This window comes from Taudactylus pleione, unplaced genomic scaffold, assembly GCF_031769625.1.
Source record: "Taudactylus pleione unplaced genomic scaffold, aTauple2 ptg000041l, whole genome shotgun sequence".
NCBI classification, from domain to species: Eukaryota; Metazoa; Chordata; class Amphibia; order Anura; family Myobatrachidae; genus Taudactylus; species Taudactylus pleione.
The window spans coordinates 71,062,578-71,082,863 of NW_028284443.1; the positions used below are offsets into that span (position 1 = coordinate 71,062,578).

General features: G+C 46.4%; 1 protein-coding gene across 2 annotated transcripts in view; it reads left to right on the forward strand.

Moving 5' to 3' along the window:
* The first annotated feature begins 9,397 nt into the window (after positions 1 to 9,397).
* Positions 9,398 to 20,286, forward strand: part of TBC1D4 (TBC1 domain family member 4) — a 180,702-nt gene continuing 169,813 nt past the window's right edge. Inside the window, exon 1 of one of the 2 annotated variants that reach the window (XM_088459332.1) lies at positions 9,398 to 10,703. In XM_088459332.1, the coding sequence (XP_088315458.1) occupies positions 10,260 to 10,703 (444 nt within the window). In that variant the 5' untranslated portion in view covers positions 9,398 to 10,259. The remainder of the gene's footprint in view (positions 10,704 to 20,286) is intronic. The other variant, XM_088459333.1, reaches the window with a different exon arrangement.

A 20,286-nucleotide genomic window follows, 5' to 3' on the forward strand; every position in this document is an offset into this window, starting at 1 on the left:
AAACCGCTGGTTCTGAATTGGTTTTCAACACCCTGTGAGCCTCCTTCAGCTATTCCAGTGGATCACCAGGAAGAGTATGAGGTGAAAAAGATTTTTGAACTCCAGAGTTTCTCGAGGTACAGTTCAATTCCTTGTGGACTGGAAAGGATATGGTCCCAAGGGACGTTGTTGGCTCAAGGCCTCAGATATCCATGCACCTCATCAGAAGTTCCGTAGCAAGCCATTTATGGGGTGTTCAGTGCCCTCCCCTAGAGGGGGGGGTAATGTCACAGTGCACTGGATCCCGGCATTCACTTACCAGGCGTGGCGGCACTAGTCTGCTTTAGGACAGCGAGTCCATGGCGCGGTGAGTCCCTGGCACCCGCTGCTGAAGTTCCTGGCACTCCTCACGGTCGCGGCTCCCATAGGAGAATGCTTGCCACCTAGAGACAAATTTCAATGGACAGGCATGTGCAATAGTGATGTCACTGTATAAGGAGAGGTACCATATTCCAGTGTTTCCAGTGATTGCAGCTGCTTGTTCATGACCTTGGCTTCATCGTTGACCTGCTTCTGTCTCCTCCCTGGTACTTTACTTGGTATTCCGGTTTTGACCTTGGCTATCCTCCGTGACCTGCATACGTCTGCTCACTAGTACCACCTTGTCCATTTGGTTCTGACCTGGCATGTCAACTATGCTGTACGTCTTCATCGTACTCCGCTCCATACAGAAGTACACCAGCATTTCTATTAGGGAACCTAGTCTGAGAGCCGCAACCTGCATGTCGTATGCAGCTAAGTCCAAACCTCTTTGCAGGGGTCGCTGGTGAATACCGCCGGCACGTTAGACTCCACACCTCAGTAATAGGTCTCGCCAATCCCAAAATATGGGTTAGCATCCACTATCCATCAATGAGTTGTGACACAAAATTGTTGCAGTTTCAACAGTGCATACCTACTGAAATAAATAATGAGAATTCTGTTCTGTTGTGTAGCAGTTCAAAGTACAGAAAGCTTAACAGATGTTTCAAGTATCACAAGTTGGCACATATGGCCTCAGATTGCAGATCAAATGTATCAAATGGCACCTCATTACTTAAGTGGGAATGATTCAGCCTTAAATTTAGCAGAGAGACACCATAAAGAGACTGCTGGTACTCAGGAGCCATGAGGCTTTGCAGCCATAATGAAAATTGGTATAAGTCATTAAAGCCATGTGAGTCAACCAAGGTATAGGAGGCAAGGTCCTAAATGCCACTAAAGTCTAGACAATTACACTATGCTTAACCTAACCTAGGAGAGAATTCAGAGTCTTATTTGCAAAGCATTATTGCTGCAGCAACCTGGTACCAACAACTATATACCCTAGACACTGTGGAGTACCGTGCAATGGTTACTGAGAAAGCCACCCAATCAATGGAATTGTGGCACAGGCGTTTGGGGCAACTAGACTAATGACAATGTACAGAGACTTTGGAATGGTATGGTAACTGGGATGTCAAAGGACAGTCCTGAAACACCAGCAAAGGCAAGCAAACACGTTGCACCTTTCCTAAGTTTGTATCCAGAGCACAAGTGCCATTGAAGTTAGTGCATACTGACATGTGTGGATCGATGGAGGTTGAATCCACGAGTGGCAGGCATTGCTTTATGACACTCATCGTGCTATAAAGATGACACATTTATTTCCTGAAACCAAGGTATCAAATAAGATGAAAGTGTAAAAGAATCTTGTTAAAAACCAGACAGCTCAGAAGGTGAAAATTCTAAGATCTGACAATATTGGAGAATACAAGAATAGAAAATTAACTAAGTATCTGAAGGAAAATGGCGTACAGCATCAGCTAATTATTACCTATACACCAGAACAAAATGGCGTAAGTGCAAGAGCAAATAGAACAAAAGTTGAGAAAACACTAGCCATGCTGAACAGTTCAAATCTCAATAATAAATTGTAGGCTGAAGCAGTAAGAACAGCACTTTACCTTAAAAATCAATCACTTACAGTGTCAGTCAAGGAGATGACACCAAGTCAATTACCCAGTCCACTGCGTAACCCCTTGCCTAGTGACCTCAGAAGGCCAACCAGACCAGGGATATGCTCCAGCGACAAGGGTGACCCCGGAACTCAAAATAGCATAGTACTGGTAGATAGGAACTCAGAACTCAGGTCAAGAATCAGAGTCTTGTGTATACAGAATACAACTTAGGAAAGTTGCAACCCTGGTACAGCTCTAATGCAGGACCTGGAACTGGAACTAGTGAGGAACTGAGAGTTACTATAAGTAATACAGCTACTGAGCATCTCAGTGCACAGACTGTATACCTCACAGCAGGGGCATTTTAAAAGGGGGCCTGTGTGCATTCCCCGTGCAGGGCCCTCTCCTCACTCCCCGGCGGCCAGCAGCTGACTGACGCGGCTGGCCAGCCACCGCAGAATCAGTAAACTCTGGGCACTAGAGTGTTCCCAGAGTCTACTGCACATGCACAGAACCTTGGAAAAATGGCCGTGGCGGCCATTTTCCGGTGTTCTGTGCAATGCTGACAACCGACGCTGGACCACGGACAAGTGAGTTTTAAATAATATGGGTGCAGGGTGTGCGGTGCGGGGCACCCCTGGACCTAGGGGCCCATGTGCCCCGCACACCCTGCACCCATTATAGATATGCCCCTGCCTCACAGTGAACCCTAGCCCTGGAACCACCACCCTTCTCTGAACCAGCCCAAGAAAACAGCACACAGTGCAGGAAAACCAATACCACTTAGCAGAATAGTATAACTATATACCTGGACAACCGCTGAGCACAGAGTAGAACAGCATAAAGAACTAACATGCAATGTCCCAGCAGTATGATGGAATAATACCACAGGTGAGCACACTGACTCAGTATAGGCAAGTAACAGTACACAGGTAAATGAAAATAGTATACTTGCAGGCTGGGGTGCAATGGTCAAGCTGACTTGCATGCAGTATGGTAACTGCAGGACAGGCAGAGCACAGCGGTGAATGGGTCTCAAGATGGAAGACAGCGTGTTGGAGAAACAGCGGCCGGTGAATAGCAGGTCTGTGTGCAGCGTGAAAGCTGCGGTTCTGGCATGTGATGGAGACACAGTGGCAGGTGGATAGCGGGTCTGTGTGCAGCGTGAGAATGCTGCTATGCTGCAGGTACCAGAACACAGCGGCAGAAGGAAATCAGGAGGACAGTGTAAATGCTGCGGTGCTGGCAGGTGTTGGAGGCACAGTAACAAATTGATAGAGGGTCTGTGAACATTGTGGACACTGATGCCGGCAGGTGAGCGATACTCAGCGAAGATGGTAATTAGCTGGAAAAAACGAAATTAAGTCACAGAGCAGGGGCAAACACAGGATTTTTATGGGGAGGGGGGGTGCATATTTATATATATATATATATATATAATGTATATGTATGTTTCTATACACATACATATATGATATGATACACACACAAAACTTACCTTACAGCAGATCTGATAGGGACAGGATCTAGCAGGCTGGCACCATGTTCTTAAGTCTCGCCCCCTCGCGGCAAATTGTCTCAATTCGCAGGTCAATCGGGAGGGGGCGGGGCAAAATGACTCAAATCTAATTAAATCGCATCATATTGGCTCCGACTCCTCCATATTCACCCAAGAATCACGGCAAAATTTCCGAGAGGGGGCATGGCTTAAGAACACGTTGCCTGCACTCCAGTCTGTCAGGGGGATTTCTGGGTACTCAGAAATCCCCCTGCGAGCGCTACTGCAGAGGACACGAATACAGGATACAAAGTAAAGCAGGAGCCTTGAACTATCCAGGGTAGGAGCACATTGTTCAGGCAATGAGTTGCACACATTAACTGGTTTAAATAGGGAGTGGTCTCTAGCAGACCAGGTGAGCAAAAAGGTGCAGCAATTAATCACAGGGAAACGTCCCTGTGATGTTTTGAGATGGCAATGAATGAATGTCTGCAACCTGTCAACAATGCTAAGACCCAGATTCATGACAGCCTGCAGCTGAAAGCGTGTCAGAAAGTTTTGGTTGGTTGCTATGGGCAACGCCTCCATGTCAATAAACCAGCACTTTAGTAAATATACTTCTAAGTGTAATTTGAATTGCTATTAAACACCACTTTATCAGGGATCTGATGGAGAATGCTTTAGTTAGTGAAATGTTGACCAAGAGTCCTTTCTTGCATGAATGTGGACTGGAACATATTTGCATTGTTGATGCTTTATTTGTTGAGTGTCTTTGCCTAACCCTCAATGTTTTCCATTACAGGAAAGACGTCACATGTTGTGTGATGCTCATATTGTGTCCTGTGATGGATGTCAATTTTGAGCAGGGAAGGGGGTCAGTTTGGAAGGAGTGCACTCCTGCGCTGCCTCCTCCCAGGACAAGGTAGACTGACTCAGATGTCACTGCCGGAATCAGTTAGACAGGCCTGACCTCTGACATGTTGTTACTGCAGCATCTCCGTGCGTCCTTACTCCCTGGCGGTCCATGGGGACAGTTGGACCCGGGATACTCACAGCATACGGAGCCGCAATAGCAAACAGCAAGTACCCTGTATCACAAGCGCTAGTGTATAGGGCACCCGTGCTACCAAAAGCCGGTGTATTTACTTCAGTCACACCTGGCATACTACAACATCCAGCAACATCCTAAGCTCCAGGCTGACGTTACTTATATCTTCTGCATGCCGCTGTTAAACAACTGTTACATCTGTAATATCCCTGTGTTGTATGCTACTTGTTGTTCTACCTTATTCAATAAGTCTAAAGGTGCATACACACGGTCAGATTTTCCTTCAGATTTGTACAATACCGATTTTAAAAATTGTTCAATAGTTCATATCTGAAAAAAAATCTGACGTGTGTCTCTGCAACGATGAACAATGCGCGTTCCCGTTTGTCAGATAACGATATCTGACATCTGATGTGTTTGCAGTCAGATTTGGTCGATTTTCATTCATTTTAATAATGTCAAAAATCGTTCGTAGTTGGTAGTTCATGAAAGCATTGGTAAAATCGTTCAAATCGTTCGTAGTTCATCATTCATCATTCGTCTGACAGATCTGACCATGTGTATGCACCATAAGAACTGGTTAAGCTGTACCACGTGTTCTATCCAATAAATCGGAGAACTGGTAACATGTGTGGACTAACCGCCACCAGCACCAACAATTGCATTACATAGTTAACACCACATGCTTCTTGACCAAGTACATTATATCCTGGTTTAACTATTGCCTGGAGGACTCCTTCCAGTACAATCCGCTTGTGCATTATAGTGACAGTCTACTCGGCTATCAGGTCAAACCCAATCTGCTGTCACCCGATATTCTGCTAATACACTACTGTTTGTTATGGTTCCCAGCCACACTTCATCCTCCTGTAGCCAAAACCTTCACAATCCAGTTTTCCCACAATACAATACAGTTGTCACTCTCTATTTGGGTTCACTGCTCTCAATACTATCAATTACTCTCTTCCCACCGCCTCTTGACTCCCATATGGAACAATCCTACCTTCCCACCAGGTTTATATCATAAAGTATTTGCAAATTTGCCACTTGTATCATTCTTTTCATATTCCCCACTCCATCCCACTATGCTCCCTCTTAGAGGCACGTCACAACTGGGTCTCTAGGGGTTTAATTTTCTCTCTTCTCACACAAAATTCAGTGCGTAAAGGAGTGTATGGCCCCTAATAGTTCAGCTATTTAGAATGGCTTTTGTCTTATATTTATCATTCACTTCAAGTCAGTGGTTTTCCCAGTTTCACTGGCAGCCTTATGGTGCTGACGAGGAGTTTAAATAAAAAAGGGGGAAATGTTGTTTATAAGCTACAATGGCTAACACCATCTAAATATGACATCAACAGAGCAAAGCTTGGTAAATAGGACGAGACCACAGCCCCTATTGGGAATAATAGGGACTGCGGCCTGCAGTGTTTTATTAGCCTAATATAGGAGACAGCTTTGATATCTCCTGCGTTAGGCTCTTCTTAAATAGCCCCAATACCTAAAGCATGTGAAAACTGCTATCTTCTTATGGGTTTAAGCAGCAGTGTCACTTACTTTGGTGACACCCGGTGTGGCTAGCAGGCATCGTCTTGGCGCGAACAAGGGGATGAGACCTTGCACCGCAAAGCCACGTCCCCTTGTTTGCCAATCTTAGGGGCGTGACCGCATGTCACCCCCCCCCCCCATTTTCGGCACACAGTAGGCTTACCCAGCGCTCTGGCATAGGATCCACAGGCAGGATTTTATCATAATATCTTTGCAGCCCCCCTTTCTTTCCTCTGGTGCATGTGCTGAAGACTCTTGCACTGTGTATGTGCAATATCTCCTATGCCATTCTCATTTCATCACTCAATACAGGGTTATTACAAAAGAAATACACAATTTTAACAAATTATAAAATATTGACTATTTATGATAACGACACTCACCATACACTGATTTGTAGATAAACTGGAAGTTTATTACAGCAACTTACAGATGTTCGGTGTGTGTATCTTGAAACACATGGCAGATATCAACAAGGTAGTCGTATTGTTGCCAAACACGCGTAAACATGTCTGCACCAACCTTCGGGGAATCCCGCTCATGCTTCACTGTTGATCTCGGCTGTTCAGTCCCCATGTGTGAACATTGTGTTTGTTAACTTTTCCACTTGTGTGGAAGGTCGAGTCCTCGCTGAAAATTAAACGCTCAATAAAACCCTCTTCATCACAACACTCCTGCATTCCAACACAGGAATCACAATGTATGATTTTGTCCTGGTCAGACTCTGCAATAACTGCAGTTTGTAGGGATTAATTTGTAGCCGCTTCAACAAAATTTTCCAAACAGTCAGTTGTGGAATTTTTAACTCCAGACTTGCCCTCGTTGTGGATTTCTTTGGGCTGTGTTGATAAATGGCATGAACACGCTCCACTTGTTCATCAGATACACACGGTCGCCCAGGGCTTTTACCTTTACACAAGCATCCAGTTGTTCAAAATTTCTTGTGCCATTCGTAGATGGATTGTCTCCCAAATCACGTTCTAAAATAACTGAACCCGTTTTACTTCATTTGAGCACACAAAATGCCATTTCCACAGCATTTGTGCCCATCTTGACTGACTGGTCACGTGACACACTTCCGGTTGCTTACATCACCATGGCCTTCCGTAGTTAAAACTTCTACAGTTTTTTGAAGAAACTGTGTATGGAGCAGGAGCGGTACTATGGGAGACAATGGAGGCGCCTGCCACCGGGCTCCAGCACTGAAGGGGCACATCCTCCATTGCCCACAATATATTTACTCCACTTAGGGCTGTAACTATGTACCTGGAGTGTACCGTCACGGCTGCCCAATACATGACACCTTATCCCGGCACCTGAGAAGCCACCACACACTAGTGAAGAGCTCCATGTCAGACCATCAGCTGCGCCTCTATCTATAGCCTGTACCTACTCATTCGTGTCGCATTCTCCTCACCAGCACCTTATGTCAGTGTGACACATCAGGTGCCCCATTCACCCACAACTCTCTATCTCACTCCACCCTGGTGGCAGCCCTAGCCACGCTCGGACCCATGCAGCAGTCCCGGCACAACCCATCACCAACAACTCATAGTCCCACTCCTTCCTGGCGACAGTCCTAGATGTGGACCCATGCAGCAGTCCCGGTGATCCCCACACTTACAACTCTGTCCCACTCCTCCCTGGCGGCTGCCCTAGGCGCGGACCCATGCAACAGAGTCCTGAGTGGCTGGCCCGAGGATAAGTGCGGCTGCCAATTTTCTTCCAGGAGCTGTCAACAAGGATGCATCGAACTTAGCTGCGGGTAAGAGGCATGGGAGGTGGGGGACTGGTGCACCAGCGACTGAGTCTGGGGGCAGATGTTTGGTGGAGCAACTTCTCGGCATGTGACGCAGTCAGCAGTAGACTGGACATTCTGTGATTTGCAGTCCCACCACAATGGCAGTCTTACAGTATCTTGACTTAAACTTAGGGTCTGATTCAGCAAGAAACGCAGTTGCTTATATGCACGCAATCGGCCGATTAATTCGCACTGCGCATGCGTAGGCATCGCAGTGCGCAAACCAGAAGCTGCAATCGGGCCTGCGTCCGCAGAGGCTACGCAGACCTATGGCAGAGTGATTGACAGGAAGAGCCGTTTGTGGGTGGTGACTGGGGGGGGTTGGGCAAATGCAGGCGTGCCAGTGCTTCTCAATGCCGTTGCAGGGGCGTGCATAAAGTAGCCACTGCAATTCCAGACGCCGCCTGAGTGAGGTCTGACCTGCATTAACTGTTCGTATGGGTCCAATGTTACTCGATGTCACCGATTGTTTCACAATGTTGGCCAAGTATACGGATGTGAGTAAGGGGAAGTGGGCGTCCTTATGTCAGGCTGCGATCGCAATGCGAATGCAAACATTTACATATCACTGCTGATATTAGCAACTGTGTTGCATACGTATAAGCAGAATAGAGCTCCATAGTAAATCAGGCCCTCAGTCCTCAAAGCAACATCAGGTGGTTTTCCCTCCAGAGAGGGCTCCCCACCCCACATCAGGCGGCTTTCGCCTCCATCAGGAGGACTCTGAGCCTCATGCTAATTGCACCATACAGGTCACTATCTTATCAGTGACTAATGCATACAGATGTGTCCACATACATCTATCCTCCGTGCGACACACAACACGTGAGCGCAGTGACTCGGTAGCACTAAGCATCTTTTCATGCAGATTTCCCTTTAAATGCACAGCGAAGTGAATACGACACACAAGCAGCCTATATTCTGTGTGCAACTGCGGCTGTATCTGCTTGTGAAATGCTACATTAGTGTCAGCTGCTGTGACGGGGGGCTACAAATTATAACTTGCCTCCAGGTGGCTGGGATGATCTTGAACCACTGGTATGGAGCGTGTTTTTATCTTACATAGTCAGATTTCGTAAATTGTTAAAACGATTTCTTTTGTAATAACTCTGTACAGTGCTAACATTAAAGGGAAGTATATTTAATGGGTGCAGGGTGCGCGGTGTGGGCCCCCCTTGACTTTACTTGTGTGCGCTGACTGTACACCCTGCACCCATTACAGATATGCCACTGACTACAGGCTTTGATATATTAATGTCCAAAACCAATTCACTTCATACACAAGTATGGCCACTGGAAAAGTTAAGATGCATAGCAGATCTTGCATTATGGGGAGATGGCTAGTTTTGCTTACATGTTGTCCTGAAAACGTCATTTGCCTTTATTAGTTCTAGGTGATAATGATGTTTTATTTCTGGATTGAAAAAAACAAACAGTTTTCTGCAAAGTCAGAGATTTGTCCATAATAAGCTGATATTGGGGACATAACACAGGAAGGAGCCGTGTTGGCCTCTCCTCGTGGTGCAGACAACAGCACTTCCCTCCTCCTGCAGCCAGCGGGCACCCCACACCTCTTACACCCGGCTCGGCTGCTGTTGTAAGGCGTGGAGGGATGTATAATTAGCAGGCGGCTCTGTCAGAGTCACACCCGCATGCATGGAAGCTGCAGGATTCTGAGGTGATGATGAAACTTCTTGATGCTGGGTGCAGACATGCTGGGGGAAGATTTACTCGCTGCTGCGTCACCAATCTGGGGTTTCCCCTCAGTGAAGAACTGACTTTTCCTTTCTAACCCACATTTGCAGAAGGCAGGAATCCCAGTGCGGGTGGTTCATTGCTAGCACAGTCCTCCTTTATAAAGCTGTCCTATCCAGTATGCTGGGAGCTATTGGTGAGACTGTACAAAGCAGTGGGCTGGGAGCTGGGCTAATGCATGCAGGCAGGAGGTGGGGAGGAGAAGCTGGTCTGCAGGATCTGTCATGACGATCGCTTGCTACCGTAGTTAGTTGCTAGAGGGAGGAGGAGAGAAGGAAACACAGTACAGACAGGTCTGTGTGGGGAACCAGAAGGCAGGCAGGCACTATTGTGCACGTTTCAGTGTGTGACCCTGCCATGTGCTTGTAAGGAAGGGAACTCAGCAACTCTCTCTGGCTGATATGATTTCCTAATGGTATGTGTGCTTTCTATAACATGTCAATGGATTGACTTATAGCTGTATAAATTGCCCATAGCATGTCTGGACTTGGAACAAGGAAGCTCCTAGATACAAGACTGCAGTAACAGTTCTGCTTATAGCCAACAAGGAGGCTTCATTCTGTCCCACTACAAGAACTATTATACTGTCTGTACTTTTTACTACTAGCATCTTCTTTTCAAGCTCCCTGTCCTGTGTTGTCTTCTGGAGCAGTCATGGAGAGGAGAAGTTCAGCAGACCAATGTCACCCTCTTTTGGAGGAGCAACCACTCCCTGACAGGCCTGTCATGGAAAAAAGGTTCAACCTGTGGTATGTTGGATGGGCATCCCTAGACCGTAGGACAACTTTGCCTATGCTACCATGGCTAGTGGCAGAGATCCGTAGACGGGCAGAAAAGCAGGAGCCCCCTGGTTGTGTGGCACCTTGTCGAGAAGTCCAACTCCTATTAGTTGGCCCGCATATTCGTTGTGTGCCTGCTTTGAATGGCGCTAGTGGCAACACAGCGGTCTTCATATTTGAACACAAGACACAGCACATTGCCCGCTTCATCCATAACAGCCAGGATCCCTCTTACTTTGCCTACTTGATTAAGACTCAACCTGACAACCCGGAGTCTGAGATGGCCTGTCATGTCTTCAAGGCTTCCAACCCCATTCAGGTGAGAAGGCAAAGACTGTTGCAATTGTTAGGTGGGGTAGAAAGAGCATATGATTTGCAATCTTACCATACTAAAATAACACAGAATAAGAAGCATTTTCATAATGCATGCAGTAGTCTTCTGACATTTAGCATATTGACCTTGAATGACCACCGCAAACACATCTTCAGTTAAATAGAGTTTGTCTTGTACTTTTTTTGAATGGTTCATTGTAGTTCGGTTTGATTATCTGCCTGTTGTTTTCCAGCAATGGTAGGCATGTGACAGCTGCAGCTCTTTTATTGTCATCATGAAGAACTAGGAGGTTTGATGGAGGTAACCTAGTTGGCAATCCATATGAAAGCTCAGCAGAAGTAGGCAACTTTTTTTAGTTTGTCATACTTGGGTGGTTCATTCCAGTGACAACTGGAAGGTAACATTTTCCTTCTACTGTGCTTCTGCTTTATAAGGGGCAGTTTCACATCTGAGATGTCAACTGGAAGTTTTAACATTCCATATGGAAAATGATTATTGCAATCCATGCATATGGAGGACTACTCACCCTAATGCTAGGGTGACGGGCAATAACAGTTTGAGCAATTGCTTTCTGCCGCCCAGAAATGTATTATATATTTCAACTTATTTTTAATGGAAAAAAAACAAAAAACCCTTTTGTATAGCATTTATTTATACAGCACATTTGATTACATAATAAACCATAATTGTAATGCCAGCAGTTATTTTGGCAGTACCTGTACCATCATTATTTATCTGCTCATTATATATCTAATTTTACAAGCTGGTGCTTAAAATCTGCATCAGACAGAGGCAGACATTGATAGAACAACCACGTCATTTCAGACTTTTTGGCAGCTTCCCTAGTATGTCAGTATTGTGATGTGAATCTCAATATTTAATTTGTTTGAAAATACACTGTTTTGTTGGTAGAAACTTGGAAGAAAGTTAGTTATCTGCATCTCGCCAAAAAGCCATCATAATCCATGGACTACAGTTTTGCCATAGGGGGGGTCAACTGGTCCCTCTGAAGCAGTCTTTACGGTGTGCATATGCGGCTTAATGGCTGGGCATCCTTAGTGATCTATGTGAGAACCCAGAACAGTAATGTTGACATTTTGAATGTTGACTGTCATGATGTCATCAGTACATGTAGGTGTAGTGTTCATTCTAGCACCCTGCACCTGTCACAACCTGTGCAAATCCTCTTTCCTGCCTGGGGTGTCGCTCTCTGCTCTGGTGCTTCTAGCACATTCAGCTGATGCAACAAGCTCCTGAGATACAGACCAGAGTGTGCTAGAAGCACCAGAGCAGAGAGCGACACCCCAGGCAGAAAAGAGGAACTGCACGGGTTGTGACAGATGCAGGGTGCTAGAATGAACACTGTTGGTGTTAAGCCCCCATACATCAGCAATTCTGCAATTTGCAATCGATTGTGTATAAAAATCTTTCCCTTTTTCAATCAATTGTGGCAATTCTGCAGTCAATTGAAAAAGGGAAAGATTTTTATACACAATCGATTGCAAATTGCAGAATTGCTGCAATCAATTGCTGATGTATTGTATAAATTGCTGGTGGCCTTTAGGATTAGGTTATTGCTTGAATACTGTAAAAGTACAGTGTCAACATTATGATCATGTTGGCATTTTGTATAACACCTTAGCTGTGGCATTTATAATCCTGAATGTTCGACATTTATTGCTTTCTTGTTCGGAGCAAAACAAAAAATGGAAGTAACTTTGTATTGGCAGAACATGTGGATGTAGGTGGCAGTGGTGTGTGATGAAGGTCACAATTTATTTAGCCAGGTTGTGGTTTATTAACCAGGTAGAACAGGTTGCTGAATATCAGAGTTCATGCTGTAGGCATTGAATGTACATAGCAGGTTCTACAGATCCAGTCAGGAACGTGTGGGGGTTTAATACTGGTGGTGTGTTGTTTAGCAAGGCACACAGCTGCACTAAGACACAGTGGAGTATATGGTCCAACTTGTGGTGGCACTTGCAGGGTCTCTGGTGTAACTCGCCCTCTACGCACATGAGAGACACCTAGGAGGACAAGCCGTGCATATGCAGTAGCACATCTAGCTGGCCTGTTCGGAGGTTGCTCTGTCAGTACAGGGTCCCGGCGACTTTCCTCCAACACCCCCCTCGCTTAAGGCCATCTCTGGTTACACAATAATGCAAAACATTGCACATTCTTGGATGTCTTACCTGTAACCAACAACACAGGGTGATATACAAATCATATACACATAAACATTTCAAATGCATTCCAGTTCACATTTCTGTAGAAAGCTTTTTAGTACTTTACATGTGATGTCAGACTTTTTGGTCAGTGAGATCTCATTCACTAGTTACATACAGTCAGCTGCATAAATATTGGGACATTGACAGAATTTTCATATTTTGGCCTCTATTCACCACCACAATGGCTTTGAAATGAAACAAACAAGATGTGCTTTAACTGCAGACTTTCAGATTTAATTTGAGGGTAATTACATCCAAATAAGGTGAACGGTATAGGAAATACAACGGTTTCTATATGTGCCTCCCACTTTTTAAGGGGCCAAAAGTAATGGGACAAACTAAACAATCCTAAATCTAACTTTCACTTTTTAATACTTTGTTGCAAATCCTTTGCAGGCAATTACAGCCTGAAGTCTGGAACGCATAGACATCACCAGACGCTGGGTTTCATCCCTGGCGCCGTATCTGGACGGTGCACTGCCCTCCAGATACGGCACTGGTTGTTACACAGTGGCAAATCCATGGTCTCTGGAGTAACTCACCCTCTCCGCACTCGCACATGTCCTTTCACAATGGAGGACGGAGCTGAAGACGCTCAGAAAAGCTGAGCAGTAACATATCTAACTGGCCAGGTCGGAGGTCGTGGTGACATGGCTTTGGCAGGATGGGGTCCCTGTGGCTCAGAGGTGACGGCACAGAATGCTCTGGTCCAAATCTTTGCACCTGGACAAACCATGTTGCAATACAAGGGGTGCAAATACATTTATTATTTTTGGCAAGCAGAGTAAATATATTGTATGTGGGCCACAACTCATGGGTAGCTTTATTTTTATACAGGTTGAGTCTCCGATATCCAAAATGCTTGGGACCAGGGGTATTTTGGATATCGGAATATTCCGTATTTTGGAATATTTGCATACCATAATGAGATCTTCGGAATGGGACCCAAATATACACACAGAATGTATTTATGTATTATATGCACCTTATACACACAGCCTGCAGGTAATTTTATACAATATTTTCAATAATTTTGTGGCTCAGACAAAGTTTGTGTACATACATGAAATTCATTTGCTTCATATACATACTGCAATTTTAGTTTTAAGTTTGGACACTCACCCCCTCAAATCTAAATGTCTATACTTATTACATCTGCCCCACCTGCAGTGCAATATAATTTTAACAAGATGCAAAGTAAAGGGGTTCATACATCTACGGCCCCACTTACCCGTTCCGTCGATCCACAGATCGCCAGCCATCGATGATTAGCGCTCCGTCGGCGGATCGGGGCAATTCAATATGTGCAAGATCCCAGACTTGCTGATTTTGACCATTTTCGTGTAGGGATCAGGGAATCATGTTGAATATCACAGATTCCCCGACTCCGCCGTCGGCAGAACAGGGAATTGCGGCTACTGGCTAGATGTATGGAGCCCTTTTACTTGCTTTTTGTTTTCTTTGTTCCCAACCCAGAATCATAATACAGAATTATATGCATACCATGTAATAAAGGAATGCAGTCAGGAAGCTGGCGGTTGAAATGCTGACTGTCTAATCTCAGCAGGTGTCTAACGACAGGCGTCGAATTTCCGACGCCTGTCATTTTACCTACACCAGGAGCCCGACACCCGAACGAAGGTAAGCCGGGCGGCGGGCGTGGACAACCGTGGGGGTGGGGGGGGTTAGGTTAGGGGCTCCCGGGAGGGACTTGGGGTTAGTCTAGGGGAAGGGGTTAGGCACCTCCTGGAGGGAGGTTAGGGATAGGCACCCCCCTCCTGGGAGACTTGGGAAGAGGGGGTAAGGTTTAGGCACTTGGGGGGGAGGTTAGGGTTAGGCACCCCTAAGTAAGGTTTGGGGGGAGGGGGGGGGGTAAGGTTAGTTATAGTTGAAATGCTTACCTGTTGGGATCTTCAGTTGCCGGTCTTCCAGCGTCGGGATTTGTGTCCGGTGGTATTTCATACCGGTCCTGTGATAAATTACATTTACAACTGACTGTTTCCCCGACACTTCTTTCTTTATTAAATTATGCGACATTGCCGCCCACAGTGACTGTGTAAGGCAAAAATCTAGTTAACCTTGTCTGACATTGTAACCAACAGGCAGGCATTTTAGTATTTACTTGCAAGCAGGCTGCATTAGAAATACTGCATCACCACCAGGCAAGCACACTCAAACCAAGTGCCATTTCCATACCTGTTAAGATGCTATTACTTCACTACTAAAATTATACATTTTGACACCAAGGGATTAGTATTATCCCATTGATTTCAATAGGTTGGTTATCATATACAGGGCCATATAGAGCCGTCCCGGGCCCCATTACTATCGGGGGCATGGCCTAATTGTGAGAGGCGTGGCCATGCCCCCTTAGGAGGCACGAGCTTGTTGAAGGGGCCCGAGTCCGATGCCCCTCCTGTAAGCAGCCCAGCAGCTGTGTGCTGGGCGGCAGTGGGACCAGGGAGATTGCTGCCCGCTGAGGAGGAGGGCGCTGTGAGCCCCTCAGCCAGGCACAAATCCAGGGGGGAGCAATCAGTGTGATTGCCCCCCACAGTCAGAGGAGACTGTTGCTGCTCAGCGGCAGCAGTCTCCCTGGTCCCACTGCCGCCCAGCACACAGCTGCTGGGCTGCTTACAGGAGGGGCATCGGACCCGGGCCCCTCCAACAAGCTCGGGCAATTAGTACCCGCTCCCCCGCCCCCCCCCCCCTTCTCTGCGCCCCTGATTATATATCTCTGTTGTTTTCGGCTCATTTGCCCATAAGGCTATGATATTAAACTGTTATTACAACTAGTATTTGCTCTCAACTCCAGGTTTACAAGATGGATAAATGAGCTTTGTTTTGGAAAGGTGCAATGAAGTTGAAAGGAAGAGAGGTGGAGGCTGGTACTTCAGGGCTCCATGTGATTTATTGAATGGACTCCTAATCAGAACATCAAGAATGCACTGATTACTTTTCTTGTATTTTTATATCCTGATGAATATTCTTGAAATAAAAGTACAATATTTAAATCTATCTAAAATGTATTTGAGCAAAACGGACAAATTAGGATATTAATTACCCTTATTTTGCAGTCTTGCTTAAAGTTGTATGTTGACCTTTTTGTACTAATTGCTGAATCTTTATGCAAAATTTCCCTACAGGCTGAGGTTTACTTTTCAGTTTTCACATCCAGTCCATGGGATCCACTAAAGCTGTGTACACGTAGTGTTCACTCTAGGTCAGGAGCCAGGCGAAAAGGGGCATAGTCAATGAGAATGGGGCTTGTCTTTTTGACGCGCCCCCTTTTCGTCACTCTTGGGGGCGTGCCCAGCACTTACGGACATGCCAGACTGCCACCAAGCGCTGCGATCACTGATTGGATGCCGGACGCATGCGCCCGGCACACATTCACCGGTGGTGACCGCTGCACCGCTGTTTTCCCCACCCGTGGGACACTGCAGCTCGCGGAATTGGACAGAACCCGCAGGCTGTTTCAGCGGGGCGCCGTGCCGGAGGGCAGGCTGCTTTCTGCCCTTTAGAAATAGGGCAGGGCGCGGCGCCCCACTGAACCAGCCTAGCGGAAACGCTATGCACACTAAACTATTTGCAGACGATCCAATATCGTTAACGATTTCCCTTGATCTCCCCGGGACTCCTGGACTAACGAAATAGTGCAAACACACTGTGCAATTTTACTAATGATCAAACAATATATTGTTCGTCGTTAATGATTTCCAAACCGTCAGGTCGTTAATATATCGTTTGCTGTCCAAAACCCGACTATCTTAAAGATTTCTTGAAAATGTAAATAGGGGGCTGTACTATGAGACACCGATGCATGCACAGATCAGTGAGATCCGTGCATGCATCTATGTAAGTAGAATATAAAAAAAAAAAGTGAGGACACCCCTAAAAGCACAACCAGCCCCGGACTTTTCATGAGCCAGTCCTGGTTGTGAAAATACAGGGGACAAAAGACACCGTGGTCCCCTGTATTTAGCACAGCCAGCACTGGGCTTAACAAGCCGATCCTGGTTTGGGAAATGCAGGGGACAAAATGAGTAGGGGTCCCCTGAATTTTCCATAACTGGCTCCAGGCTCTTACTAGCAAGGGTGTAATGCCACAACCAGGGGAACCCTATCACCGGGTCCCCCGGCCAAAGCATTACGCCTGACCACTAGCCGCTAGTCAGCCCAGGCCGGGGATCCCCCGGGAGGTTAGTCAGTACAGTTAGATGTATTTTCTTTCCACTGACATCATGTAGTTATGTTTATTTAAATCCAATTTAGCAAATTGAATATGACCTCATGTTCTCTCAAAGGTTCAGATCCCCACTAGATTAAATTTTTACTGTGGGGTCTAGTTGGCGATTACTTGTGTGTTAATTGCAGAGAATAAGGTGGTATAGGGCTGCAGTGGGAATCAAGCACACAACCTAAGTGCTGTGAGTAATGCTAACCAATACACCATCTGTGCTGCCCAGTTTTTGTGTGCTGCCCGCCGCTCCCGTATAAAGTGACAGGAGCAATTCAATTGTTTGTGCTGATGGGCGTCCATTATGTTTACTTGCACCCCCTGAGTGTGCCCAGTACTATGCACGGGTTTAGACACATTATGCATCTAAACCCATTACATTTGGTTGCCACATGCGTGATAAGTAATAGGTGCCCATTAACTTGCGCCGCTAGCACAAACAATTGAGTATCACCCCGTTGCTTTAGACAGGAGATCGAGTGTGAAAAAACAATTAAATACCCCCCCATAAAAAAAAAAAATTATTTCACCTAAAACGATTAACATTGGATGGAATTCACTATGTTGTGAGAAAAAACAGTGTGCAATGATCCTCTAATCTGGGGATCCCCATGAAAGCTTCAACCATTTAGCAATGGGCTCCTGAAGGTGGGCTTGCATCCATGATTTTGGTAGTGATATGTCCTCACTTTTTTTTCCTATTTGCAAATGTGGGAAGTTAACGTGCGTGTTCATCATTGACACAGCTGCCTGTGGGCAACCAATAACACAGAAAAGAGCAGCCCTTAGCCTATGGAATATAATATAACATTTGTTGTTGAATATTGTCTTTCTCTAAATGTAGTCATGTAAGTGTCCTAGCAACCAATTCTAGTTTTCTTTTTTTTTTATTTAGTACATTCTATGAAATAATAGTTGGAATCTGATTGGATGCTTTTGATAATCTCCATTTGTCCTGTTTAGAAGGTTTGAAACATTTCCCCCTAAGTGACATGCAATCAGTAGTGGTCTGTTGTACACACACTGGACCTGATCCAGAGTTGGCCGGAAAATTTCCCCATTTAAGTTAGCACTCCTGCTAGGTTGTTTTTAGCGGGGTGTGGCGCCTGGCCGATTTCAAAAGGGCAGAATGCGCCCGCCGGTGAATAGTTGCCGTATTCACTGTGAGGTAAGAGCTTGGGGGCAGCCCAGCATGTCCAGAAGTGCTGGGTATGCCCCCACAACGTCTGAGGGCCTGATTTATTAAGGATCGCTATAGCGTACGCAGACAGCCGATTGTTGCGTACTGTGCATGCACATGCATTGCGGTGCGAGCACGCGAAGGCACTACTGAGATCACGGAGACCATGGAGAGCCATCACATAGTGATTGACAGGCAGTGAGCGTTTGGGGGTGGTCAGAGAAATGCAGGCGTGTCCGCTTGAACGGCGTTGCATGGGCGTGCATATATTTGCCAGTGTGATTGCATACACAGCTTGAGTACTTACTGCGTGCAACGAGGTTATTTCTAAATGGGATCAGGGCTGCTGTAATTCTGTGTGAGGGGCTGATAGTACTCAATGTTACCGATGTTTATGGAGGTTTGCAAGGTATTACGGATGTGAGATAGCGGTAGTGGGAGGCAATGGGCGTCTCTATGCTGGCAGTGTGGCAGCATTGCGATAGCATTCCTTAGCATATTTTCGCTGCAAACCTGCGTGCGATTACAGAGCTACGAGAGCAATAGCGATCCTTAATGAATTAGGCCCTGAGTCTGTACAAGAAAGCACAATGAAACTTGGAATGGAAAAAGCAGCAGACGCTGTATCGTAGCACGTCGTATACAGATTCAAAATCAGTCGCATATAGATATATACAAGTGTTACATATCAAATTATTCAGTGCAGTCTCCTGAAGCTGTTTGTCTCATCTGATTATCATGATTACATTTTATTTATAGGGCGCCACGAGTGTTCCACGAGCGTTCAGAGAGCAAAACAATAAGACAATACAGGGTAAAACAGTACAGTACAAATAGCACTACAAATTTTGACACAACCACTGTTGCAATGTGTGGAAAAGCCAGTGTATGGGGAGTTAAGAGGTAGACTGTGTGGAGGATGGATATGCTTTTATGAACAGGTGGAATTTCAGCACCCGCTTAAAGCAATGCAGGCTGGGGGATAGTCTGATGAAAAGAGGGAGATCCTTCTAATGGTGGGGGGCAGCTTGGGAGAAACTTGTTTTTATTCTGTGGTGAGATGTGGTAACCAGAGGGGAGGAAAGGCAGCTGTCATTTGCTGACCGGAGATGGCGAGAGGCAGTGTGTAAGGAGATGTAGGGTGCTGTGGAGTTGGCGAAGGCTTTGTACGTGGTAGTTAGAAGTTTGAAAAGGATTCTGTAGGGGAAGGGGAGCCAGTAAAGAACTTTGCAGAGAGGGGAGGCAAATGTGGAGTGGCGGAAGATCAGTCTAGCTGCGCATTAAGTACAGATTGGAGAGGAGCAAGATGGGAGCAGAGGAGTCCAGTGAGGAGCAGGTTGCAGCAGTGAAGGCTAGAGATGATCAGTGAGTGGACAATGGTTTTGGTGGCATCCTGGGAGAGGAAGGGGCTGATTTGAGCGATGTTGCGGAGCTAGAAATGACAGAATAGGGCAAGTGATTGAGGGTCTCATTCAGACCCGGTCGCAAGCGCTGAGCGCTCGCAACCGTGTCGATGTTTGCCCACTGGGCATGCGCACATTGGAGCCGGCATGCACGAGACCCTGCTAGCGAAGGGCGCTCCGTCGCTACGGGTCTCTCACCAAAGGGGGCGAGCTGTCGATGGTGATTGACAGCTCGCCCCGTTTGGGAGGCGGGCAGGGGGGGTGGCCTGCCAAATGGAGGCGTTCCCGATGGAACGCTTGCCGTTTGGGGGCGGCCCCACTGACATCAGCAATGATGTCAGTGGGGAGCTTCCTGCTCGATCAGAGCAGGAAGCTCCCTGGGGTTTGCGCTTGCCGAGACCCAACCTTAGGGTCTCGTCGCAAGCCCCGATGGTCGCGATGGTCTTGACCATTGCAACCATCAACCTGGTCGCTCGCTAAGCTGTTGGTGGTAACCCACAGCTTAGCTAGCGACCAGGAG